This window comes from Salminus brasiliensis, chromosome 10, assembly GCF_030463535.1.
Source record: "Salminus brasiliensis chromosome 10, fSalBra1.hap2, whole genome shotgun sequence".
Classification (NCBI taxonomy): Eukaryota; Metazoa; Chordata; class Actinopteri; order Characiformes; family Bryconidae; genus Salminus; species Salminus brasiliensis.
Genome location: NC_132887.1, coordinates 31,751,837 through 31,778,381, shown reverse-complemented (window position 1 = coordinate 31,778,381; position 26,545 = coordinate 31,751,837). Strand labels below are relative to the sequence as shown.

The window sequence follows — 26,545 nt, the reverse complement described above, 5'->3', positions numbered from 1 at the left end:
CAGTTTTATTAGAACAGGGTCACTTAAAACACAGCCAGGCGTCGATAACGTGTAGGTGTTAAAAAACAAGAAGTTTGATTCATTAGCACGTGTGAATCGGTTCGACCGATTTAATAAAAAAGAACCGGTTCAGACGTACTACTCGTTTAGAAGACGGGACAGCGCTAGTTTCCCCCGACGGCTCTCCATTTCAGTCCGAGTCGCCTCCGCCGTTCACTGTGACCTCTACGCGTGTATATAAAAGAGAGGGGATGAAGAATCAGTAGCTGTTGTTGTAGTTTGTCAGTTGCTGCGTTCGTGGGGTAAATTAACAACTCGTATTCTTCGTCTTCTTCTCGGCGGCTGGGGAAAGACGAGAGGTGAGTGTTGTATCCTCTCAGTTGTGAGGCCGCAGGTTTCCTGAGTTTTCGCTGACAGAAGCGCCGAGGCCTCCGGCTTCGCGCAGAACTTCGTGCTCCGGGATCTCTTAGTAAACACAAGGCCGAGTTTGGTCGACTTCAGCGTTAACTCAGACTTAGGGCTGTTGTCACCTTTGTCGATTAAGGTATATTAGACCTTGGTCACTAGTTGTATGTGTTTATATCGGAGTTTGTTGGGCTGGTTTCTCCGTGGTGTCGGTTAGTTTATTTAGCTAGCACTAACAAGCTCGTTAACGTTAGCTAATCCTACCAGTCAACGCTAGCTAGCGGCGCCCGGGTAGCTAGCTAGCACCTTCGTCGAAATTAAACGACTTGAACAGTTTGTCGAAGGACAAACGACTGTATCTATTTCAGCTGAACGACTGGCAGATTTGTGTAGAACTAAATATATATATTTATGTAAAAATATATATCTAAAACGGCGGTCCGTGTTGCCGCAAAGGAATGCCTGGTTAGCTAGCTAGTGCTAGCATTAGCTAGCAAAGGCCGGACCGGCGTCGAGTTCTATTAGTACTGACTGCTAGCGCTGTGTGGTTATGGGTATATTTATCGGATTAAAGACGGGTTTTCTCGACTTTTTTCAGTTTTATGCACTACATGAGCCGCTGAACTTTAGAATGGTATAAAACATGTTTTATTATTAACAACGGTGTTTGTGGCTCGCTAGCTGCCATGGCTGTATCAAGTGACAACCGTTTGTTTGTCTGAACTGGCAGTTATCGGTACTGACACTGTAGCGCTGTTAACTTCGCGATCTTAGCTGCGTTGGTCCGTGCTGGCTGGGTTGTTTTTTAGTAATAGACTCCTTATTCACATTTCTGTAACTAGCGATCACAACATATCGGTCTCAAAGAATGTAGCTAGCTAACTAGCTAGCTAGCTAGCTAAAAGCTTAACGATCATGACTGTGGGTCTAGCTTATTCGCACTCTCACTGGAAGTAACTTCATAGCACTAGGCTAGATAAACGAAATAAAGTTGCTCGACAGTGCCGACCTGTTTATAACTAGCTAACGTTGGCTAATGTTATCTGATCACACACTAGCTAGCTAAACAGTGTGACCTAATTTTAGGTGGTTGCATATTTTGCACGTTATTAACGACAGCTTTTCCCATCGGTCAAGCTCGGGGGTGTTTTAGGACTGTAGAAATAGTCTAGCGCCTTGGGTTTTGTGGCCGGTTTATTTAACACATCGTGGCACGTTAAGCTGGTATCATGATGACAGCGGCTGCAATCAAGTGTCTGCTTGAGTCATCGAGTTGGAGGAGGATTACAAAGGCCAGTCTGTTCACTTGACTTGGACTTTAAGTGCTTTTAAGTAACTTGGCTTCGAATGACAGTTTTTTTTTTTTTACGTTTCTAAAGTAATGTACATGTCAAGTTTTAAACGTTTAACAGCTAAGGGTATGGTAAGTTAGTCTTGCTTTCTGAGTACTGTTCTCACCCACGTGAGCTCTGCCCACTGTCTTGCGGGTAAATTTTATTAGATCTTTGACACTCCTGTAGGCTTGGTGTTTTTGAAACGATCTGATGGATTTCAATCTTGTTTTTAAAAATATATTTATTTTATGCTGTTATTCAAGATGACATTCAGTTATTATTTAACTCTTCGTGAGCTTTCACATAGATGAATAAAACAGTAAAAAAATAAGATTTCATGCAGTTAAAATGTCAGGGGTAGATCAGTGTAATGTAAAGAATGAGATTCTTAATGGTTTGTTTTTTTTGATGCCTTCCTAGGATAAAACTTAGAAAAGTTGTTGTTTTAATAAAGAGGTATGTAGTCAGTTTTGTAATTTAACAATCCTGCCAGTGACAGCCATTCATACTTCAGCAGGAAACCTTGTCCATAAGCTTCACTCAGGCTACTTAAACTACTCTACAAACACGCAGGGTTAAATACACAGCAGACAGAACCTCAGTTTGTGTGCTGTTGGGTTAGATTACATGTTTGGATTGGATTAATTGGATAGTATTAATAAAACAAAGAAATAATGAGACTTGTGTTGTGCCCTTCACTTGCCCAAGGTTGCTTTACAATTGCAAGGGGGGAAAGAAAAATCCCATAAGTATCCCATCCAGCCTTTTTCTGCTTCTGGTCCCATACTGCCAAATTGGTGGCTATATACTGTCTGTATTTCATAGTTTTAGGATAGTCTTCTATCTTGTTGAGTTTTATTTGACTTGTTTTTTTGTTTTTGTAAAGAAATATTGGTGAGTAACTTCCCTTCAGTTGTTGCTGTTTGTCAGATCTCATTTTACTTAAGAGTAAGTCAGTGTAGAATAAATGTCAGACCACATTTATGATTAAAGCTGGGGATTCCTAGTGTTCCAAAGTTTAAAATTTGATAAGATCCTTAACATTACTATGATAATTGTCCTTTTTAACATACTTCACAGCATCTCAAATGAAATCTAATTAGTATTCTCATGCTGTCCATGCAGCAAGTTGGAAAGCTACGTTCCAAGTTGTGAAACTTTGAAAGTCTGTGAAACTATGCAAGCGTGTATCACAATCACAATAATTACTTTATTCAGAGCTCTGTTAAACATTGGCCTGCTCCAAAGTCTCTTGGAAGAACTATTCCAGCTACCACATCTTAGAACACCACATAGAACAATGTGAGAAAAGGACCAGGCTGGTTGTTTACATAGTAATAACTTGATTTCCCCAATATGGTTCAGTGTCCAGGATTGTAGCTTTGTTTTCACCACTAACAATATACTGACTCAGTTGTTAGAACTCCGAATGTCCTTCCTGCTGGCAGGTAATTTGTTGATAAGTGGATGTCTGTTGTCTGTGTCTAAGAGGATGGTGGCTCTACCTCCAGCCTGTATATAGCTTCCAGGCTCTAACAAAGGGAATCTTTTTTTTTTTTTTTTTGCCCCCACCCCCCTCATTTAAACACTGCTTTCCCTGTTGATCTGTTTTTACTGTCATGTGTTGTATTTCCTCAGAATCTACTGTTCAAGTGAGAATGTGATTATTAAGTGAAGACTGTGATTTAGCTTGGTTAGAATGTCTTGTGGGAACATGGTAATAATAATGTTGTTGTTAATAATAATAATAATCAATTTTAAACTATCTTTGTCACTTTCCTTTAAGGTGAAGACTTCATGAGCCAACAGGAGGACCAGTGACTGCCCCCATTCTTTTCTCTTTTATTACTGGCGGATGCTGTGACTGGGTACCAGGTGGACAGGGTAGCAGCGCGTCATGGCGGACGTGGACCCGGACACACTGCTGGAGTGGCTGCAGATGGGGCAGGGCGATGAGCGTGACATGCAGCTCATCGCCTTGGAGCAGCTCTGCATGCTACTACTCATGTCAGATAATGTTGACCGCTGCTTTGAAACGTGAGTCTTGTACTTTTGGATAAGTGTATGGTTTGTAAAATGTTGGAGAGTGTAGTTTGACTTGTGGATTGAGTTGGGTTTCTCAATGCACATATGGCTCTCTGCCTGTCCATTATTCTCATTTATGCGGTGTCCCCAGGTGTCCTCCACGGACATTTCTCCCAGCCTTGTGTAAGATCTTCTTGGATGAAAGTGCCCCCGACAACGTTCTGGAGGTGACTGCCCGGGCAATCACCTACTATCTGGATGTGTCTGCTGAGTGCACGCGCAGGATTGTTGGTGTGGATGGGGCCATCAAGGCACTCTGTAACCGACTGGTAGTGGTTGAACTCAACAATAGGACCAGCAGAGACTTGGCTGAGCAGTGTGTAAAGGTACTTTCTCTCTCTGCTAGTAGATTATTTTGTGTGTGTGCATTCAATCCAACGAGTGACTGCCCAGACAGTGAAAAGTATGTCTCCAATGTCCACCAATTATGGAGGTCTGTAAACATATTTAGTAATTGCATGTCTTCTCATTTTTGACATCACGGGTGGGCAATGTGGCAAACCTATCTGAAGTATGCAATTCAATATGTACCATTAATGACAGATTTAAGTGTTGTAGAACTAAAGTTAAAACTCTGTAAGCAGCAGAATCCTAAGGATTGTTAATCCAATCATAATCCATGTTCAGTAGAGCAGATCTGTGCTGGGTTATGGGTGACTGTGGACCTGTGGTGAAAAGAAGGATTATTTTTAATACCCAAGTTTGACTCCCTGTGATTTCCTTGCTTCTCAGGTACTTGAGCTGATCTGTACGCGGGAGTCTGGTGCTGTGTTTGAGGCTGGAGGGCTGAACTGTGTGCTGAGCTTCATTAGGGACAGCGGGCACCTAGTGCATAAGGACACTCTGCACTCTGCGATGGCTGTGGTCTCTCGGCTGTGCAGTAAGATGGAGCCGCAGGACTCCTCCCTGGAGACCTGTGTGGAGTCCCTTTCCAGCCTGCTTAAGCACGAAGACCACCAGGTAATGTCTGCAATTGTTAAATGTGGTTCAGGACGTGGCATTGTTCATTACCAAGTCAATTTAAATAGTGAATATAAAATAACTGTGAATAACTTAATATGCTGAATTTGCTTCACAATTCAAAATTAAGGTTTCAGTAAAGCAACACTGAATACTGAGAATAGATCTTTTGACCTACCTTTTGTAAGTGATCATTTAACATATGATTTGTTGTTCCAGGTTTCAGATGGAGCCCTGCGGTGCTTTGCCTCGCTGGCAGACCGCTTCACTCGACGTGGGGTAGACCCAGCTCCATTGGCCAAGCATGGGCTCACAGAGGAGCTATTGTCCCGCATGGCTGCAGCAGGAGGCACAGCTACTGGACCCTCCTCCACCTGTAAACCTGGCCGAACCTCTACTGGAGCTGCTCCCTCTGCTGCTGACTCCAAACTCAGTAACCAAGTGTCCACTATTGTCAGCCTGCTTTCCACGCTGTGCAGGGGCTCGCCACTGGTCACTCATGTAAGTGACACTGTACAGACTTGTCAGAAACCCTGTATGTAGAACATGTAGTAGTGAGTAGTGAGGAAAGCTTTGTTTGCAAATCCATTGTAGATAGTTTCATTTTTGGCTAAAAAATGCTTTAACTAGTATACTTGTCTGTCCTGCCTATGTGTGGGGAAAACACTACTGCTAGACTTTCAATAGAAATTTTGTTTTCTGGTTGTATTCTAAATGATTGAGAATAATTTGCAAGTTTAAATTTATTGTATATTAGAATAAATACTAAAGCTGTTAGAAATGTCTTTTCTAAATCTGGTGCTGAAATAAACCACTGTCTTTCCTCAGGATCTGCTGCGCTCAGAGCTGCCTGATTCCATGGAGAGTGCCCTACAAGGTGATGAGCGTTGTGTGCTGGACACTATGCGGCTGGTGGATCTTCTGCTGGTGCTGCTGTTTGAGGGCCGCAAGGCACTGCCCAAGTCCACTGCTGGCTCCACTGGCCGCATCCCAGGCTTGCGGCGTCTTGACAGTTCCGGCGAGCGATCTCACCGACAGCTCATCGACTGTATCCGCAGCAAAGACACCGATGCACTCATCGATGCTATTGACACCGGAGGTGAGTTTTTTTTTTTTTTTTTTTTTTTTGGGTACTCTGAGGAAGCACATTCTTCTGCACATTGAACTGATGACTATGTGCAGAAGTGTTCATTGTAGGTGGTTAAATATGTCTGGGCCATGTTAATGGTTGGTTATTTTTTTGAGACTCTTTCTTGCTATTTATTTTGTCTATTTATTTTGTTTCTATTGTCTTAGCATTTGAAGTGAATTTTATGGATGATGTAGGACAGACACTTTTGAATTGGGCCTCTGCTTTTGGCACACAAGAAATGGTGAGTTGTTTTGTGTCCTTTAATTTCTGCATGTTGTAATGTTCCTTAAAGCATCTATATTTAATATATTTAATTGAAATCTTAGGAGGTGTGTTTTCAGTTAATGAAGCAATGCAGAGTGAAGCTGTTTGTGTCTGTCGTACACAAACAGCTTTATCTGGCATGACTAGTTCTTTTACTAGGATACCATGTAGTGTTTGTGCAAAGAGCAATGCCAACTGGTAAAACTCTGATTAGGCCCAATGTGTGAAAGGAGCTTTAGTAAAGGTTGCACAAGGTTAAGAAGTAAAATAAAAATGACTAAGGTCACCATGGTGCATGTTATGAATGCCATATTTAATCAGGCTCAATAAATAAAGACCTTATAAAAGTGCTGCTGAACTTTAATTTCCTCAAGCATTCCGCAGCTTTTTAAAAAGTTTTTAATGTGTGCTGTCTCTTCTCTGGTTATATCTGTCTGTGCTCTTGCCTGTGCTTTAGGTGGAGTTTTTGTGTGAGAGAGGTGCTGATGTTAACAGGGGTCAGAGGTCATCCTCATTGCATTATGCTGCCTGTTTTGGACGACCACAAGTAGCCAAGGTAAAAGGAGCTGTCCTTGTTGCACCTGCTTCTAAATATTTCATCTCATGCCGTTTGATATCTGATTTGTGATGTCATTCCCTTCCCCCGTTGTAGACTTTACTCCGCCATGGAGCAAACCCTGACCTAAGGGATGAAGATGGTAAAACTCCACTGGACAAAGCCAGGGAAAGGGGGCACAGTGAGGTTGTTGCAATCCTGCAGTCTCCTGGTGAGTTCCAGTACTATATTTATGCATTGTAAAGGTTTTATTTTTGCTTCATGGGCCTTCGTCGTTTCCTACCCTGATGTAAAAAAAAAAAAAAAAAAAAAACACACACATGACCTTTCATTACAGGAGATTGGATGTGTCCTGTGAACAAGGGGGATGACAAGAAAAAGAAGGATGTCAATAAGGAAGAAGAGGAGGGTAGTGAACCAAAAGGAGACCCTGAGATGGCTCCCATCTATCTGAAGAGACTGCTTCCAGTATTTGCACAAACGTTTCAGCAAACCATGCTGCCTTCAATAAGGTTAATGGTTTTACACAGCTTTGTTGCACTCTAATGAAGGTCTGGCTTAACTGAGCTGGTGTTATGGTTGTGTTTAATGCATGTGGTACTACATTTGGAAAGTTACAGCATTGTGACTGATTGCTTACATGGTCACTGGTTCAGTTGTTACAAAGACTTTGAGCACATCTAATCATAAAACATGGTTACTTGTGGTCAAAATACCAAAGCTTTGTTTCTCTTAATTGCAGGAAAGCTAGTTTAGCTCTGATTAGGAAGATGGTTCACTACAGTTCTGAAGTGCTGCTTAAGGAAGTGTGTGACTCGGATGCTGGACACAACCTGCCCACCGTCCTAGTGGAGATCACTGCTACCGTGCTGGATCAGGAGGTCAGTGCTCATTGTGGCTTATCCTGTCTGTTTTTGCTTATTGCTCTGATTTTAAGCTACGTCTATGTGTTTAGCCTTTTTGCCAAACTTGGTCATAGTCTCAATGTCCTTTCACAGTACAGATGTTCTGTAGTCATGTCTTTGGAATGTGTAGGCCATGTATATGTGAATTGAGCCAAGATTCCCTTCTTTCCCTCACAGGATGACGATGATGGTCACTTGCTGGCCCTGCAGATCATTAGAGATCTGGTTGATAAGGGTGGGGATGTGTTCTTGGACCAGCTGGCTAGATTGGGTGTTATCAATAAAGTTTCCACTTTGGCAGGACCCACCTCAGATGATGAGAATGAAGAGGAAACCAAACCAGAGAAGGTCAATATTAACTTTTGTGTAATTGTTTTGCATTATTCAGTTAGAGAAATTACATCAAATGCACAACTGCATGTTTTGGTCAATGTGTGATTTCAGTTCTGAGTGTGAAATTTCCTTTTGGTTTTTACATATAGAAAAATACATGCCTGTTATTTCAGGAGGATGAACCCCAGGAGGATGCTAAAGAGATTCAGCAGGGCAAGCCCTACCACTGGCGGGACTGGTCAATCATCAGGGGCAGGGATTGCCTTTATATCTGGAGTGACGCTGCTGCACTGGAGCTCTCCAATGGCAGCAATGGCTGGTTTCGCTTTATCCTGGATGGCAAATTGGCCACCATGTACTCCAGTGGCAGTCCAGAGGGCGGGTCTGATAGTTCAGGTAAGCTCTCCTTTCTGCTATTGTGTGAATAAATGAATTGCTGTGACTGAGCAGGACATACCCTGTGTAGCTCTGCTTGCTTGACAGTTCTCTTGTTGTTGTTTATGATTCAACAAAATGGTGGAAGTGGACTTTTTCCATACTAGACTTGGTTCACAAACCTAGTACTATTACTTTGTAATTGCACGTGCATGTGTATTTGCTTCCACCAGAGAGCCGCAGTGAGTTTCTGGAAAAGCTCCAGCGTGCCAGAAGTCAGGTGAAACCAGTCACAGCAAGCCAACCTGTCCTTTCAACACTAGGACCTACAAAACTCACAGTAGGAAACTGGTCCCTTACGTGCCTGAAGGAGGGTGAAATTGCCATTCATAACTCTGATGGGCAACAGGCCACCATCTTGAAAGAGGATCTGCCAGGCTTTGTGTTTGAATCCAACCGCGGCACCAAGCACTCCTTCACTGCTGAGACGTCACTAGGTGAGGTGCACAGTGAAATATGCAATTGTTTTGTTTGGGTTGTATGTGGGTAGTGTAGCTGTAGTGTGAGCTGTAGGGTAACTGTTTCTTTACTATTTCAGGGTCAGAGTTTGTTACTGGCTGGACTGGAAAACGTGGAAGAAAGCTTAAGTCCAAATTGGAAAAAACAAAACAAAAGGTGTCTGTTTTCTTGCTTGTTTGTATATTCATGATTTTGAGGTGTTTAGGATGCAAGTTTGAAGCTTTTGTAACTTTTAGTAAGCATGTTCTTTTGGCTTTTTAAAGACCGCATTGCCCTGACTACGTTTACATGCACACAAAGTAGCCTGACCTGTGTAACTCCTTCATTCACTCACTGTTCCTGCCCAACCCTCATCGGTCAAATTTTAAGGCTCATTCTCTCCGCAAAAGTGTCACTTTAGCCTTTGTATGATTTGTGTTCCTGTCATGCTGCTGTCCAATTTTTCCTTCCTCCCATTGTGCTGCAAGTGGCCACTTAAACAACTCTGTTGTGAGTTTGTTAAAACAGTACTGAAACAGGACCTTTGTTTGGTAGGAAAGCCTGTCTACACATGCTGCTACTAGTTTAAACATACAAAATAATGCACACCCATCATGGACTACATCCAGTAGTCTGACTTGCTCTTTGTCACTTGTGGTGCGCCATCTAGTATGCTTGGGATAATTTGGGGTGGTGATCATCCAACAAGAGAATGGGACTCTGGAGCAATCAAATCCTCACTGCAGTGCCCTAAAATCTAGTAGAGGTTTAGAACCAGGTAGTAGAACCAGGCTTTCCCTGGTTAGTAGAGACAGTTACTCCAACAGAAGCAGGATAAACTAATTTGCCTTTGGTTATCCACAGCCTAGTTGATCAGTGGTTTCCCATGTCAGTGACGGGTGTTCATACCAGTTTCTCTTTTTCAATAAACACAAGTTCTCATGTTACTCATAGTGAAAAATACTTAGCTTTTCATACAAAAGAAAATGGGCAGTTGGCACAAAATAAAAATAATGTGTAAAATAACACTAGCATACCACTGTTGCCTTTTTTGTGCTGATTGTCGTGAGAGTGCAGGGTAGTACTTTGAACTGTATTGCAGATTAATAAAGATTAATATTATTTATTTGGTCGCAGCAACTGGTAGAAAATGTCCTGTGTCCATTTCAAATGCAGTGGTGTATGAGATGACTCTCTTTTCGCTGACTTTTATTCTCTCTTTCCCTTGGTAGGTGAAAACTATGGCCAGAGACTTGTATGATGACCATTTTAAAGCTGTGGAAAGTATGCCCCGAGGTGTAGTTGTCACATTGAGGAACATTGCCACTCAGCTGGAGTCTGCCTGGGAGCTGCATACTAACAGACAAGTATAAAGACCTTCTCACACTGCACTTAAACCATTTCTTTTTAATTGACAAACGTTGAGATGTAAAAGAATTCTGCTTATTACAGCATTTATGGAACTCTTTTGCTCTTACAGTGTATAGAGGGTGAAAATACGTGGCGTGACCTCATGAAGACAGCTTTAGAAAATTTGATTGTGGTTCTCAAGGACGAGAATACAATCTCTCCCTATGAAATGTGCAGCAGTGGCCTTGTGCAAGCACTTTTTACTGTTCTTAATAATGTAAGTGACTTTAAATTGTTGTAGTCCTTCTGTTTTGTGTGCTTTTTGTGTTAGTAACAGTCTTTTGTCTTAACAGAGTGTGGAACTTGACATGAAGCATGATTGTAAGCCATTGATGGAAAGAATAAATGTGTTTAAGACTGCATTCAGTGAAAATGAAGACGATGAAAGGTAGGAGGTCTCTTTTTAACAAAAACACCTTTTTATTTATTTGACGTCCCCAATTTCTTTTACATGTCTCTTAATTTTGTTTTCTAGCCGACCCGCAGTTGCCTTAATCCGTAAACTGATCGCAGTCCTGGAGTCAATAGAACGGCTACCTCTTCACTTGTATGATACGCCTGGCTCAACATACAACTTGCAGGTATACCTCTTTGCCAAAATCATGGTTTAACATTTAAATAGTAGAACATGCAAAAGTTCTTGTTTATGTATTTAGTGTGTTGTGAAACAAGATCTAGAATACACTTTTTGATTTTTGCCTGTCAGATTCTGACCAGGAGGCTACGTTTTCGGTTGGAACGTGCTCCAGGGGAGACAGCTCTGATTGATCGGACTGGCAGGATGCTGAAGATGGAACCTCTGGCTACCGTCGAGTCACTGGAGCAATACCTGCTGAAAATGGTGATTTGTTGGCTTTTTTTTCTTGTCTCTCCTTTACTCTTTTCATAGTCAGTGTAATTTATTGTGCAGTTTTGTTCATAACTGTAACTGTTCATCCCCCAGGTGGCGAAGCAGTGGTATGACTTCGACAGGTCCTCCTTCATTTTTGTTAGGAAGCTGCGTGAAGGTCAAAGCTTCACTTTCCGACACCAGCATGATTTTGATGAGAATGGTATTGTGTACTGGATTGGCACGAATGCAAAGTGAGTCTCTCTTTCTGAATCCTCTCTAGCAGGCTGTGCTCTACTTTCTCTGTCATCAGAATTAATGCTGTGAGAATTTTGTATAGAATTATGGTATGTCATCTTTTTTTTTTGGTGTACTACTGATCTGTACCTAGGACTGCATATGAGTGGGTGAACCCTGCTGCTTATGGCCTGGTTGTGGTGACCTCCTCTGAGGGCAGAAATCTGCCCTATGGTCGGCTGGAGGACATCCTGAGCAGAGACAGCTCTGCCCTCAACTGCCACACCAATGATGACAAAAATGCCTGGTTTGCTGTAGACCTGGGCCTGTGGGTCATCCCCTCAGCCTACACCCTTCGCCATGCCCGTGGCTATGGCCGTTCTGCCCTCCGCAACTGGGTATTCCAAGTGTCCAAAGATGGCCAAAACTGGATGACCCTCTACACCCACGTGGATGATGGCAGCCTTAACGAACCTGGGTATGTCTCCTGTCCTTGTTCACAATCTTAGGCTCCCTACATACCTAGTTTTTGCCTGAACTTGATGAACCGTTGTAATCGCCATGTTGGTTACATCTCCATCTACTGACCGGCATCTGATGACAAGCATTTGTGGGCTTTGTGCTTTAGGTCTACTGCTACATGGCCTCTGGACCCACCAAAAGATGAGAAGCAAGGGTGGAGACACATTCGAATAAAGCAGATGGGGAAGAATGCCAGTGGGCAAACTCACTACCTTTCCCTGTCTGGACTGGAGATATATGGCACTGTCAATGGGGTGTGTGAAGATCAACTTGGTAAGGAAAGGCTATAAATCATAATAGTTTTGTTTATAATGAAGTTGAAAGACCCATGCCATGGACTGCTCAGTGATGTTAGGGTAGCACCATTGTACAGAAGTACCATGAGATGAGGGGGGAAGATTACAATGTATGGGCTTGTGCCTCAACGCAACTCCAAACTCGCTTTTAACCTGGAGGAATATTACTCTTTGGAGGTGGACAAGGGTCACCTAAAGCTAGTTTGCTTTTTAATGAATCAGTCTGTGTGTTTAGGTAAAGCGGTGAAGGAAGCAGAAGCCAATCTGCGCAGACAGAGGAGGCTCTTCCGCTCTCAGGTGATGAAATACATAGTTCCTGGGGCCCGGGTGGTGCGTGGCATTGACTGGAAGTGGAGGGACCAGGATGGTAACCCTACTGGAGAGGGCACTGTGACTGGAGAAGCCCACAATGGTGAGCGGTCACTTGTAATGCCTTCTTGACGGTGCATGGGAATCCCAATGTCTTTGCCTTTCATATAAACCCCTTAGTAATCTCTGTAGTTGTAAACAAATGCATGTCAAAATGCTTGCACTTGACTATTCTTTAGGTACTTGTAGCAGACTGGGCAGTATTTTAAGAAACAATTTGGAATGTGCTTATGTATTTTGGAGTCAGCAGTGTCATTTTTTTTGGTGTGTTTGTGTGGTTTTGTTTATTTATTTATTATTTTTTTTTAATCAAACAAATTGTGAACATCAAGTGCATTTGCATGTGTTGTGGAGCTTTGAGTAAATTTCCTATTAATAAATGTGAGGGGGGATAGCTATGTATTTACTGACTATATATATATATATTACATCTTTGAATTTACCTGATGATAGTCTATATATGTAGCTGAATTGGCTCCAGAATCTGTTTTTCCAGCCTGGCCAAGAGGAGGCCTGCCTTTTACACCAGCCCTTTTTCTTAAGCTGTCCTAAAATAACTAGACTGGTACAGATATGAATGAACTCGTCTGAATCAAATTTTCTTCCTGTGTGACTTCCTTCTGTGGTGCTTTCTTTCTTGCTTCTGTCCCACATTAACAACTTTTTATTAAAAACAGTTATTCTGCCTTTTTAAAGACCTCCTGAGGAATTAGATTGCTATTCCGTTCTACTATCTTAAGACTGTCATTGCATACTTTTTATGTTTTGAATAGTTTGCTATTTTGAAGTGCAACCCTCCCCCCCCTCCCCCCCAACTTAACAGGTAACATGTCTTTATCCTACTTGAATAATCTACTTTGTCACTCTTGAATTCTTTTGGGCAGCCATGTTTCAGTGTGTAAAATACCCTTTTAACCCAACTGTCTCCATCAATTAAGCCAAGCGCATGTTGATGTCACAATTTGCAAGCTCTCAATGGACTCCATTGCAAGTGTATTTTACATTTGACAAATATATTCTTTAGTTTCTTTCCTCAAGTGGCTTATTAGCTTGGCATTTGCAAAATCTATTGCTTTTATTTATTTTTGTCATTTTCTGTGCCTCATTCCTACTCCACTGCTTCACCTGGACCAGAACCTTTTTGTTTTTATTTATTTGTATTTGTTTTTGGTTCTTTTGGAATGAGACATTTTAGGCTCTATCTACATTTCTCCATGTAGTTTTCTGCTGCTCTTTGAAGGGGGGAAATTGGTCTGTATGGCGTCTCTGGTCCAGCGTCGAGCAATGCTGCTGTCTGACTTGCTGCTGTCTTTCTCCGCTCTCTTGCTGGGTCTCACTCGTTCATATCCCCCCTTCCTTCCCCTCCTCTTCCAGGCTGGATTGATGTTACCTGGGATGCCGGTGGTTCAAACTCGTACCGTATGGGTGCAGAAGGGAAGTTTGACCTCAAGCTTGCGCCAGGGTACGACCCTGAGTCAGCGCCATCACCCAAACCTGTCTCATCCACTGTTACAGGCACACCGCAGTCCTGGAGCAGCCTGGTGAAAAATAACTGTCCGGACAAGGGCGGCTCGTCCTCGGCGGCGGGGGCCAGCTCCTCCAGCCGGAAGGGTAGTAGCAGCTCGGTGTGGAGTGTGGCCAGCAGCAGTGATATCAGCCTGAGCTCTGCACGTGTGGAGCGCAGGGTGGAGGGCCTTTTGGAGCAGGGGGTTGGTGTCAGCGGAGGAGCGCCAGGGGCAGAGGGTCAAGAGCCAGTCGTAGTGCTTTCCTCCGCCGAGGCTGGTTCTGGCTCCAGCACCAGTACACTCACCGCCGAGGCAGGAAGCGAAAGCGCAGATCGCAAAACACCAGCACCTGACGGGACCCTGCGTCAGTCTGCCGAGTCAGCTGCCATGTCTATGGGACTGGTTAGCGTCAGCTCGCCTGATGTCAGCTCAGTATCTGAGTCGTCCAGCAAGGATGCAGCATCCCAGAGACCCCTGTGTTCAGCCACCAGCGCGCGGCTATCGGTCAGCTCTCTCCTGGCGGCTGGAGCCCCCATGAGTTCCAGCGCTAGTGTGCCCAACCTGTCATCACGTGAAGCCAGCTTGATGGAGTCATTTGTGCGGCGGGCACCAAACATGTCCCGCACCAATGCCACCAACAACATGAACTTGAGCCGTAGCAGTAGCGACAATAACACCAACACACTGGGCCGCAATGTCATGGGGACTGCCAGTGAGTACCTTTTTGCTCTCCAGTCCACCGTGAGTTTAATTAGGGGTAGAAATAGGATTTTAAGCTTGAGTGAAATACATGACATTTAATGATGGAGATCATTATGCAATCACCTTATTGCACTTGATGCGCTATAGATGTAGTTTTACTCTAGACAGTAGACCTAGGAGTTTTTTCAAGGGGAATGACTGAAGACGAGCTTGCTTCACTCTGGGCAATAAAATGAGTAACAGGAATGTGGCTTTGTACCTGCAGCTTGGGTAGCTGGCAAAGCTAACTGGCTTCTCCATCAGACTCTGCAAGCTACTAACTCTAGTTCTGTTAGTACCAAGCAGTATTTGGCTACTATATTTTAGTAAGGTGTAGTGCTTGTAAAGCAACGCTTCCTCAAAGGAAACTATATAATAATGGTGTTGTGATATGAGGGCTCCGTTTAGTCTTTTGAAAACAGTAGGAAGTGGCGTGGGTTTGATTTGTCATATTGGACACTAAATCCTTGCTACTCAGTGCTACTACAGCGTTCAATGTTTGTCCCAGCCCTCAGTTTGCTGGTCCTCAACTCAGAACGGGACCCACTGTAATCAGCTGTTAGACTGCGTGGTTTGATCAATTATCTATACACACTGACTGGAGCCCTCAGTAGAGTTACTTGAGCGCTCATGACTTTTATTTGGCAAGCAATACATGTCGAGAATTCAAAATCATACTGGAAATGTGTTTTACGCATGTTTAGAGTGCGCTTTTGTTAACTTGCTTCTTTTTCTTTTGGAGACTAATAGCATTTTTGGTTGTGTTTTTGTTTGCAGCCTCTCCTCTCATGGGTGCACAGAGCTTTCCTAACCTTACAACTACTGGTACCACCTCAACTGTTACAATGTCCACCTCCATAGTAACCAGCAGCAATAATGTAGCCACGGCAACTACAGGTTTGTCCGTCGGCCAGTTGCTCAGTAACACGCTGACGACCAGCCTGACCTCAACATCTAGCGAGAGCGACACAGGTCAGGAGGCTGAGTTTTCCCTCTATGGTAGGCCATGCTAGATTTATTTACCTACCGAAACCGGTCTTCCCTTCTCCCTACCTGTATCCTCCTAATCAGCGCTAAACTTAATTCATTTTTTGGTCCCTGCCTATTAATCCTCATTCTGATGGTTACACCATTACTAATCTTGTGTGGTCTTGTTCTGCACATTGCAGACTCTTTTGAACATTAGAGTTGTGGTGTAAAATGCTTTTATCCTGTGTTTTCTTTCTTTTTTTTATTATTTATTATTATTTATTTTTATATTATTTTTTTTTATTTTCTTCCTCAGACTTCTTGGATAGCTGCCGGGCAAACACGTTGCTCGCTGAATTGGACGATGAAGAAGACTTGCCTGAGCCAGATGACGACGACGACGAGAATGAGGATGACAATCAGGAGGACCAGGAGTATGAGGAAGTTCTGGTACGGTCCAGGGTCAACCTTGGTTACCACGTTCATATTCATAGGGTAAAACCTGTTGTAGTTTCAATAACAGTACAGTGCCACTCTTTAGTTGTTGAGTTTAGATTTTTTTTTTTTTTTTTTCCCCTTCCTGTCCCTTTTGTGGTAATCACAATTCAGCGTTTTGTTTTTGTTCATTTTTCATAGATTTTTACAGTGCGTTTTTTTTTTTTTTTTTTATTTATTTTTTTATTATATTGAATGCTGTTTTCTGTTAGCCTGTTTTGTATAAAAGCATGCTTGTGGTTAAATGGGGAAAAAAGCCTGTGTTGCATGTACATTTATTGAGGCGTAATGCTGTACATAAATGCTGTGGTACTCAATGGTGACCTGGCAGGAGGAAGAGGAATATGAAACCAAAGGCGGCAGGCGCAGGACCTGGGATGATGACTTTGTGCTGAAGCGACAGTTCTCCGCTCTAGTGCCTGCATTTGACCCCAGACCTGGGCGGACCAATGTTCAGCAAACCACTGACCTGGAGATCCCTACCCCAGGTTATTCACTTTGCATCTCCTATACTGCTGAATTGCAGCTTTTATTAGTTGTTGGGTGTTTTCTTCCCTGTATAAAATTTACTTTCACTTCTTGACAAGGCTTTTGCCAAGCTTAAGCTCAAGCATGCTTAGGTTTTGGTCAAAGCACAATACACCTGTTGTATGCAAAATGGCAAAAATATTATGATGTGGGTTATTTGATTCTTGCAGGAACCCCTCGCTCAGAAGTACAAGAGGAGGTGGAGTGTGCACCCTCCCCTCACTTGGCTCTCATCCTGAAGGTGGCAGGGCTGGGAACCACACGGGAAGTAGAACTACCTCTCTCCAACTACAAGTCCACCATCTTTTACTACGTCCAAAAGCTGCTTCAGCTCTCTTGTAACGGCAGCATCAAATCTGACAAGCTTCGACGCATCTGGGAGCCCACATACACGTGAGTGGGGTGTTTTTTGAAATAATATACAGCGGTGTTTTGTTTGTGGATCTTTTTTGAGATTCTACTATTTTTATCAGGCATCTTGTACTCCAGCCATGTTTCTTGTGTTATAGGATAATGTACAGAGAGCTGAAGGACTCTGACAAAGAGAAAGAAAGTGGAAAGATGGTAAGATTTTACCTGCTCTTTTCTTCTTCCTCACCCAGTCTTTATCTATCTCTTTCAGTCACTCTTTTCAGCCCAGCTCATTATAATCCTGCCTGTGATTTTTATTTTTTTTTCTGTGGCTGTTCACAATGTGTAAGTGCTCCTCCTCAATAGACTGTCAGCGTCACTAACCTTAAAGCTAGGAGCTTTTGTGGGAGGGAGGTGGGGGATGACCCTGGTGGTTAATCTTGATAATTGCACGGGCCTCTTAGTAGTTAATCCTATTGTAATGCATGTGTACTGCGTGAGACTTTACAATCAGGAAAGACCAACATTTGGTTCTTCCTGTTGTAGGGTTGCTGGTCTGTAGAGCATGTGGAACAGTACCTTGGCACAGATGAATTACCAAAGAATGACTTGATAACCTACATGCAGAAGAATGCAGACTCAACTTTCCTGCGCCACTGGAAATTAACCGGCACTAATAAAAGTATTAGGAAAAACAGAAATTGTTCGCAGCTCATAGCTGCATACAAGGTATAGAATGGCATCGGATGTACTTGTATCTCTATACATCTTTATTTATCTTTTTTTTTTTTTTTTTTTTTTTTTTTTTCCCAATTTTTTCAAAACTATTTATTTATTGTTCCCCTCTTCTTGGTTTGTCACTTGTGTAGCCACCTTTTAAGATGGTTGTATTTGTCGTCTTGTAACTTTTAATGCCTAATGTGTTTGAATATCGTATCATGCTAGACATAAACTGGCCTCATTTGTGAGTAGTTTGTGGTGTGTTTTGTTTTGTTTTTTTGTTTTTGTTTTCTCATAAAGCATTTTTTAATTTATTTTTTGTGAGAATGCAGTAACTGCTTTGTACAGTATGTTATCCCCGGTTTAGTGTATGGTAGAAAAATAACAGGCTGGGGAGGGAGAACCGTGGCTTTCACACCTTAATTTTGTCCCCATTCGGCTTTCACAGGATTTCTGCGAGCGAGGCTGCAGGTCGACGGGACTTGGCTCAGGCTCCTTGTCGGCCACTCAGAGCTGTGACATTCTGAGCGGAACACGGGAGCAGGCACAGGCCAAGGCTGGCTCGGGTCAGAGCGCCTGTGGCGTGGAGGACGTCCTGCAGCTCCTACGCATCCTCTTCATCATTGGTGGAGAGCCTTTAGCCGGTCGCACGCTACAAGAAGGTAGGCTGTTATCCCCCAGATACACAGCAATACTGTGCTTAGTGGTGTCATTTTGTGTGGTCATTAGGGTGGTTTCATTTATTGCTATTCTTTTTTTTTTTTTTTTTTAAGAAGGCATGAACGCTTTTAGAATTGTGTTCTGTCAATGTGTTGAACATAAAATTAAAATTGAATGTTGATCAGGCTTTAGGGGAAAAAATTAATCATTTTTTTCTTGCCTAGATATTGATGATCTACAGTTCAATGCATCTCCTGAAGAGTTCACCAGCAAAAAAATTACAACCAAAATTCTGCAGCAGATTGAGGTAGTTATTCTCTGTATTAATTTGAAATCCTTTTAGTTTTAACTCACTTGACTTGGACAATAAAGTATGTTTTTCATGATTATTAGTCTTGCTGAATTGCTGAATGTTCCTTACCTAGCATAAAATGTTTTATATATTAAGCTCCTATGTGGCATTACTTTTTTTTTTTTATACCTTGAAACCTAACTAGATAACTAGTCACTTTTTTTTCTTGTAATAATACTGCGCAGGAGTGTTGCTATTCTTTGTCATTTACTGTAATGTGGTGTGATGTTTTTGTGCCTTTAGGAGCCACTGGCTTTGGCTAGTGGAGCTCTCCCAGACTGGTGTGAACAGTTAACCAGCAAGTGTCCTTTCCTCATCCCCTTTGAAACCCGGCAGCTTTTCTTTACCTGCACTGCATTTGGAGCCTCCAGGTCTGTGATCTCTTGGTTACAGTATCGTAGTAAGTTATATCATGAGATCTTGGCCAAATTACAAGCCAAGGTCTACCTTGCACGTTGTCTCATCACCTGGATCAGCTGGAATTTGACACCTTTTATCTGATTTTTAATTTTGTGTTAAGCAGCATAATAAAGGATTTGTGTCTGTTGCATGTGTCTAGGGCAATAGTCTGGCTCCAGAACCGGAGAGAGGCCACTATGGAGCGTTCGCGGCCATCCACTACAGTGCGGCGGGATGACCCTGGCGAGTTTCGGGTGGGCCGCCTCAAACATGAGCGTGTAAAGGTGCCACGTGGAGAGACCATGATGGAGTGGGCTGAGAGTGTCATGCAGATCCATGCTGACAGAAAGTCTGTGTTGGAGGTAAAATCTCTTGAAGTAACCACAGTTTTCTTTGAAAGAGTGTTTTATATTGCACTGTACATTAGTTTACAGTATTTGTCAGGAGGAAACCACATCGTTTAGTTTGTTTGCCAAGACTGCAAAATATTACCTGTTGTCCATCTGCAGGTGGAGTTCCAGGGAGAGGAGGGCACTGGTTTGGGGCCCACACTAGAGTTTTATGCCCTTGTAGCTGCTGAGTTCCAAAGGACGTCACTGGGCATTTGGCTCTGTGACGATGACTTCCCAGATGACGAGTCGCGTCAGGCAAGTGCCTGTTTCTGAATACTTTTTTTTTTTAAGAGAAGTTTAGTCATCTGTGGATAGTCTACTAAAGATCATGTGGATGTATAAATCATTGTGTGTTTTGTATGTTTCTCAGGTGGATCTAGGAGGAGGTCTGAAACCCCCTGGCTATTACGTACAACGCTCCTGCGGCCTTTTCCCTGCCCCGTTCCCCCAGGACAATGACGAATTGGAGCGCATTACCAAACTGTTCCTCTTTCTGGGCATCTTCCTGGCCAAGTGCATCCAGGACAACAGGCTTGTGGACTTGCCCATCTCCCAGCCCTTTTTCAAGCTGCTGTGTATGGGAGACATTAAGAGTAACATGAGTAAGCTCCTGTATCAGAACAATGGGGACTTGGACCACCGCTTCTCTGAGATCCAGTTGGAGGCCTCCACAGAGGAGGGTCAAGACACTTATTCGATGGGCAGCTTTGATGAGGACTCGAAATCTGAGTTCATTCTTGACCCGCCAAAGCCCAAACCCCCTGCCTGGTACCACGGCATCCTGACCTGGGAGGATTTTGAACTTGTGAACCCTCACAGAGCACGGTTCCTGAAAGAGGTGAAGGATCTGGCAGTAAAGAGGAGGCAAATCCTAGGCAATAAGAGCCTTTCAGAGGATGAGAAGAACACTCGACTACAGGATCTAATGCTGAAGAACCCTATGGGCTCTGGCCCCCCACTCAGTGTAGAAGATCTGGGGTGGGCAACTAATTCCTGCAAACATATAACATGATATAATATTGACTTGGCATTTTTATTTTTGTCTCAATCATTTTCACACTCATGAATTGCTTCTTTTTGTATTTAGGTTAAATTTCCAGTTCTGTCCTTCATCCAAAGTACATGGCTTCTCAGCGGTGGACCTTAAGTCCAATGGAGATGATGAGGTAAGAAACTGAGCTAGTGGTTTGGGTTTGTTTATCCAATTTTACAAATTGTGCATATATATTGTGCAAATAATATGCACAGCATATATAGACAGTATAATAGATGTATCACTGGCTGTTTTTAAAGGGGCACAGTAGAGGTTATCTAGAACCAGTTTGTCTGATTTGTTGTAAAAATTGGAAACTGACTGTTTTTCTGGCCAGATAAAGTGTATCCACATAGAATTGATGACCCCTCACTAAGATAAATAAGGTCACTCAGAGTTGTTTGATGTGCAGTTTAACCCTTTTACTGAAGTAATTTGACAAGAAGTTACAATGTTAACATTTATTTTTATTTGTTTCCTACATTACCAGTAAATTGGCATATCTAAATGTTATTTTACATTCTGAATGTACCTCCCTGCCACAAATGGATTATAAAAAGACAGTGTTATAATTAGGCTTTTGACCTAAAGTGTATGAGCTACAGAGTGTTTAGACTGTACCTCCAAGTTGTAACAGAAAATGACTATGAAATGGTTAAAGTAGGGATGTCCCAATCAAGGTTTATTTTTTATTTTAATTTATTTATTTTTTTAACCCCCATTTTATGAGTCTCTTAATGCTGGCTATCGGCTGTTACCAACCCAGTCTTTGTGTTTCTAGAAGTAATACAGTCCCACAACTTAGGTTGTGAGACCAAAACGGAAAAATAGTTCATGTCAGAAGAGAATGATTTTTAACCAAACAAACTTTTTTTTTAGCTGCTTTTCTGTGTACCGTTTGTTAGCAGAGTCATGTTTACAGCACACCTTTTAGGCTAAGTTTTCCTCTTTCCCAAGCTTTCCATTCCAATAATGCAGCAGTTGCGTTCTACTGTTGAAATGCACACAATGTAATTGTGGCACTATTTAAGGTGGAATGGAGAGCTTCAATTGGAACCAGCTTTAGCTTTTCTTTTGGCTACTAAATGGTAATGTCACCGCACTGATCAGTTCAAATAAAGCTGTCTAGGATGAAGTTTGTCTGCAGCAGCTGAGGATCATGTCTATTAATGGCACCTAAATGATGCCAGATGGCACTCTGCTTCAGCAAACTTAAGGACTGAAGGTGGATTGGAACCTTAATTGCTGAGACCCGATCCATTAAAAATGCCTGGAACGTCATTCAGAGAGTCACTGGAATAGAATATTGGGACATTTCTAATCTAGGAAACTTTGTATCACTACTGTGAAAAATTCTGACTAAGAGTATTTCATATTAAACTGCTAGGGTTTATGTTTATACCATAAGCGCTTAATTATTAAATGGATGGACTTTCTCTCGCTGACATTTGACAGGCTCAAGATTCAATCGTGTGTGTGTGTGTGTGTGTGTGTGTGTGTGTGTGTGTGTGTGTGTGTGTGTGTGTGTGTGTGTGTGTGTTAATATGTATATAAATATCAGATGGTTACCATGGACAATGCAGAGGAATATGTGGAGCTGATGTTTGACTTCTGTATGCACACCGGAATCCAGAAGCAAATGGAGGCCTTTAGAGGTAAGATCATGGTGTGAAATCCTTCAATCCCTGAAGCTATTTGATGTATGGTGCGGCCTTTGTCCTGTTCAGCTGTTTTGGTTTTGAATAAGAGCTGGGGGGGGGGTGTGAAGCAGTCAGCTAACCTCAAATCAGTGCAGATTTAGTCATTTTTGTAGCTGAACACATGATCTCTGGTACACCTATACAGTATAGGTGTACAGTAACTGACTAGTCCAATAATTGTTATTGATCTGCAAGGAAATGGAAAGTGACCACAATGGCATAGTTTTCACTAGAATTATTTGGCATGTCTGTGTCAGAAAGGTCTTGTTTTCCAATTATAGGGCACTGAGGATCTTGTACAGAAATACTTGCATAAAGGGCTCTAAACTAATTGTTTAAATGTTTAATTTATTTGCATCAGTCACCATAAACCTAAACAAAATCTTTTGTATTGGTCATTTTGCTTTCACTTTCTTATGATCCACACAGGCTGTCATAACTGTTCTGAAGCACCATTTGCATACCAGTTTACCATAACCTGCACTGCTAGTGAGACCTACTCCCTAACAGTGCGGTTTATGGTAAACTGGAACAGTGCCAACTATATTTTATCTGTACGGGGGTTTCATGGAAGGTGGGGTTATTACCGCAGTGATTCCAGCACCTTTTACCTTCTGTAAAATGAGCCATAAACTTTAGGTTTTATGCCAGTGGCATGTTGGTAATTCTTCAGTTCAGCTTTTTTTGTTTTTTGCAAGTGTTTCTCAAGTGTGGATTAAATTAGTATTATTAATCCCAAATACTAGTCACTATTATAAAATGCATATGTTTGCATGTTTTATTATCGTATGTTTATTTCGACATGTTTATCTTGGTATTGTGACACTAGTGGTAATTTTAGCTGCGAATTACCAATTCAATGCAAAAGAATTTAGGCTAAACGTTTCTGCTTGTTTGACCATTCTATTCTCTATTTTAAAAGCAGCCATAATCTGCAAAGTATCTCAACATGCACAGTAGCTTTTACTGTCAAGAATTCGCGTATTCAGAGGGTTTTTGTGTCATGTTGTGCACTTTGGAGTCGATGCAGCGTTTTGTCTTAATATTTTATTGACCCAGCAATCCTCACAATCCACAACATGACCAAGATCAAAGGTCATGGAATCACTAAAGGAAACTGGTGGGATCCCTGTAATGATCCATTACAACTGCATCTTATGTCTCCGTAGCTTCTCATTTTATCACCAATGAGTGGCAGATATGGCTAAGCTGGTAAAGAATGAAGCAGAGCTAAGGAAAGGCACTAAGAAAGAACTGGGTAAATTCATACATGTGAAATGCTATGCGCACACATTAAACCTGGTGCTGACATTGCCCACTGTGCTCATGGTTTTTCCATCGCAGCCCTACTGTCAAACCTTCCAGTTGTCTAATTACAGATATTGGAAGTAAATGTGTTTTGGATCATCAGATAACTTGCTTTTAAAGGTCCAAGTAGAATCACACAGACTTTTTATCGCAGAATAGCCTTCTGAATCGCAATCGACTCCTGAGGTGCCAAGATAGTCCCACCCTTAATAGTAAAAAAAATGAGCTGGTAAACAGGAACACATTTAATGAAAACCTTTTCTTAAATAGTCTTTATTTATCATGGGTTTTCCCCCTTTTGAATTACAAATTGCAAAAATGGGATTTTAAAACTAAACCATTCTCTGATGCATGGTGATCTAAAGTAGTGGTATTGAGGGAGGTGGGGGCTGGTGTGTGTTACTGGGTTGAGAATAGCTTATGGACCAAAACTATCAATCTATTAGTGGTCCTGTGGTCAGAAATTAACCACTGATAAAGTCTACAGGTTAGCTTACATGCATCATTCATGGTGGGGGGAAAAAAAGATGAGATATAGTCTGTAACCGCACGCCTGGCAGGTAGCCTTTATCAACACAGTAAGCATGTTAAAGTGGACAGTAAGTGTTTAAAAGCCCCAGCAGCAGTGCTGTTCCTGATGGTCTTGCCTGGTGGAGGTTACACTCTTGTTGGCCCAGTAACTGGATGATCATCATTTTTCATTATGCGTTACATGGAATAATTGGTTCTTTTCCTTCTCCTTTTTCTCTTGTCAGTTTGTAAAGTGTCCCTAAAAGTGTTGGCTTGTTGCATTAATAAATAAGTGTGTTGTCTGGTTCTGGTGCAGAGGGCTTCAATAGGGTGTTCCCTATGGAGAAACTGAGCTCCTTCAGTCATAAAGAGGTCCAGATGATCCTGTGTGGGAACCAGTCTCCATCCTGGACAGCCGAGGACATTGTCAACTACACCGAGCCCAAACTGGGATACACTCGGGACAGGTGTGCAGTCCATCTAAATGAGGATTTTTATTCTCTTATGAAGACTTTCCTTGTTTAACATTAGTTTCCTACTTCTGATTAATGGCCCCTTTTTCTTTGTAGTATTTATTGCATTGTTAAGCAACCCTGAGATTGTGAAAGATGATTATCAATAATAATTAATAATAACAGTTATTATTATTATTATTAGAGTCCTAGTAACATTTGCCAGCGTAACCTGAATAAAGCCCAGTTAGTAAATGCTCAGTTAGACATTTTAAAATTTCAAACCTAAATGAAAGACCTTTAACTGATTCTCTTTGCCATTTTTATTATAGTCCTGGGTTCCTACGTTTTGTGCGAGTTCTATGTGGAATGTCCTCAGATGAGAGGAAGGCCTTCCTCCAGTTCACAACAGGCTGCTCAACACTGCCTCCTGGTGGACTAGCCAACTTGCACCCTCGTCTCACAATAGTCCGCAAGGTATGTAGCCTGATGTCTTCAGTTTCAGTTAACTTGGACTGCAATTATCAGATCAGGGTTTATATATATATATATATATATATATATATATATATATATATATATATATATATATATATATATATATATATATATATATATATATATATATATTAATCAAACTATTTTTTTTAACTTTTACTAAACTCCTTGTCTTTTCACATCTAGGTGGATGCAACAGATGCCAGCTATCCCTCTGTAAACACATGCGTGCACTACCTGAAGTTACCAGAGTATTCCTCTGAGGAGATAATGCGAGAGCGCCTTCTCGCTGCAACCATGGAAAAGGGCTTCCACCTCAACTGAGCATGCTCACCCTGCACCACTGACCAACTCCCTGAACTGATGAAGCCTGTTGTGTTTTGTTGCAGAAAAAAGAAAAAAAAAAATACAAAAGCTGTGCTCGTCAATGAAATCTCCCCCTCCTCTATACAGTCCACACATTTACACCCATAACCAAAAAGGAGTCCCATTCTCAGCTCACTAGCTACTGAAACAGATTTAGGGCCATGCCCCTGCCTATCTTGCCACAGACTCCTCATTGCCTCTTCATGGGGCACTGCACTGCTTTAAGGGCTCGAGCCACAGGTAGCCAAGGGCAGTTTCTCCTCATGTCCTGCGTTTACTCTCCTAGCCCGGCTCAGAGCATCTATGTAAAGTTCAGTATAGGCTTTCCTTTCAAATTCCGGCGTAGCACCATCTCTGGCCCTGGTTTTCCTGATAGGGGGGCACAAGCACCTGCTTCTGTAGAGCTAACTGTAGAGTGTTTGGGTATTTCCAGGTTTTAAGTTTTACTAGTGCCTGCATTATTTGAAGTATTAGGACCCCCCCCCCCCCCCCCTCTTATCTTTCAGCATACAATCATGCACAGGTTTTCTTTTTATTTTCCTCCCTCCTTTGTTACTGTGTATGTTTCAGTTGTTCATCACCCCACTAAAAGGATAAACGTCCCTGAGTGCATTTGTGTAATTTTACAATAAAGCTATAGAGACAAAAAAAAAAACACTGGTTCTATGTGCTAGGCACATTTAAAAAGAAAAAAAGAAAGAAAAAAGCAAGCTATGCTTCTCATTGTATTTTCTTTGTATATTATAAACATTTATTTAACTCAAGTTGCAGTTTGAAGTAAACAAATATTTTCAAATGTGTATGCTCCAAAATAATCATTAAAATGTTTGCAAAGTATGAATTAGATCGGTTTGTTCTTCTGTTTGTGTTGGTTGGTTGGTTTATTTATTTATTTATTTATTTAAAGACTGGTATGAGCATGTGTTTAGAGATTGTTTTTGTTGATGTTTATTATTCCACAGCTTATTTCTGCCTTAAAGCAACTCCCACAGACCAAACCGTAAGGTGTGGAGACATGATGTGGTCAACTGGTAGTTCTCCTTCCTGCTACTCGGG

At 42.0% G+C, this 26,545-nt stretch overlaps 1 protein-coding gene across 6 annotated transcripts; it reads left to right on the top strand.

The window, feature by feature from the left end:
- The first annotated feature begins 133 nt into the window (after positions 1-133).
- Positions 134-26,326, top strand: hectd1 (HECT domain containing 1). 6 transcript variants are annotated; one of them, XM_072689821.1, is made up of 42 exons: positions 134-359; positions 3,526-3,776; positions 3,916-4,150; positions 4,557-4,784; positions 5,004-5,285; positions 5,613-5,883; positions 6,081-6,157; positions 6,638-6,736; positions 6,833-6,947; positions 7,074-7,248; positions 7,479-7,617; positions 7,819-7,989; positions 8,148-8,370; positions 8,583-8,846; positions 8,948-9,024; positions 10,080-10,214; positions 10,328-10,474; positions 10,551-10,645; positions 10,733-10,838; positions 10,964-11,098; positions 11,201-11,340; positions 11,478-11,801; positions 11,952-12,118; positions 12,377-12,553; positions 14,026-14,727; positions 15,534-15,755; positions 16,042-16,220; positions 16,552-16,708; positions 16,919-17,141; positions 17,258-17,312; positions 17,646-17,828; positions 18,268-18,481; positions 18,704-18,786; positions 19,075-19,202; positions 19,391-19,592; positions 19,740-19,877; positions 19,993-20,600; positions 20,710-20,788; positions 22,217-22,310; positions 24,490-24,640; positions 24,958-25,102; positions 25,310-26,326. In XM_072689821.1, the coding sequence occupies exons 2-42, from the start codon at positions 3,637-3,639 to the stop codon at positions 25,445-25,447; spliced, it is 7,623 nt and encodes a 2,540-aa protein (XP_072545922.1). In that variant the 5' UTR covers positions 134-359; positions 3,526-3,636; the 3' UTR covers positions 25,448-26,326. The 6 variants fall into 6 exon arrangements, with proteins under 6 accessions (XP_072545922.1, XP_072545919.1, XP_072545921.1 ...); XM_072689818.1 differs by having other exon boundaries at positions 13,885-14,727; XM_072689820.1 differs by having other exon boundaries at positions 8,124-8,370.
- The last annotated feature ends 219 nt before the right edge of the window (positions 26,327-26,545 follow it).

Excerpts from the sequence above, each read along its gene's own strand:
- hectd1 (XM_072689817.1), top strand. The coding sequence starts at position 3,637 with ATGGCGGACGTGGACCCGGACACACTGCTGGAGTGGCTGCAGATGGGG. Across the intron at positions 6,948-7,073 it reads TGCAATCCTGCAGTCTCCTG|GAGATTGGATGTGTCCTGTG; the intron begins GTGAGTTCCAGT and ends CTTTCATTACAG. Across the intron at positions 8,847-8,947 it reads CACTGCTGAGACGTCACTAG|GGTCAGAGTTTGTTACTGGC; the intron begins GTGAGGTGCACA and ends TTACTATTTCAG.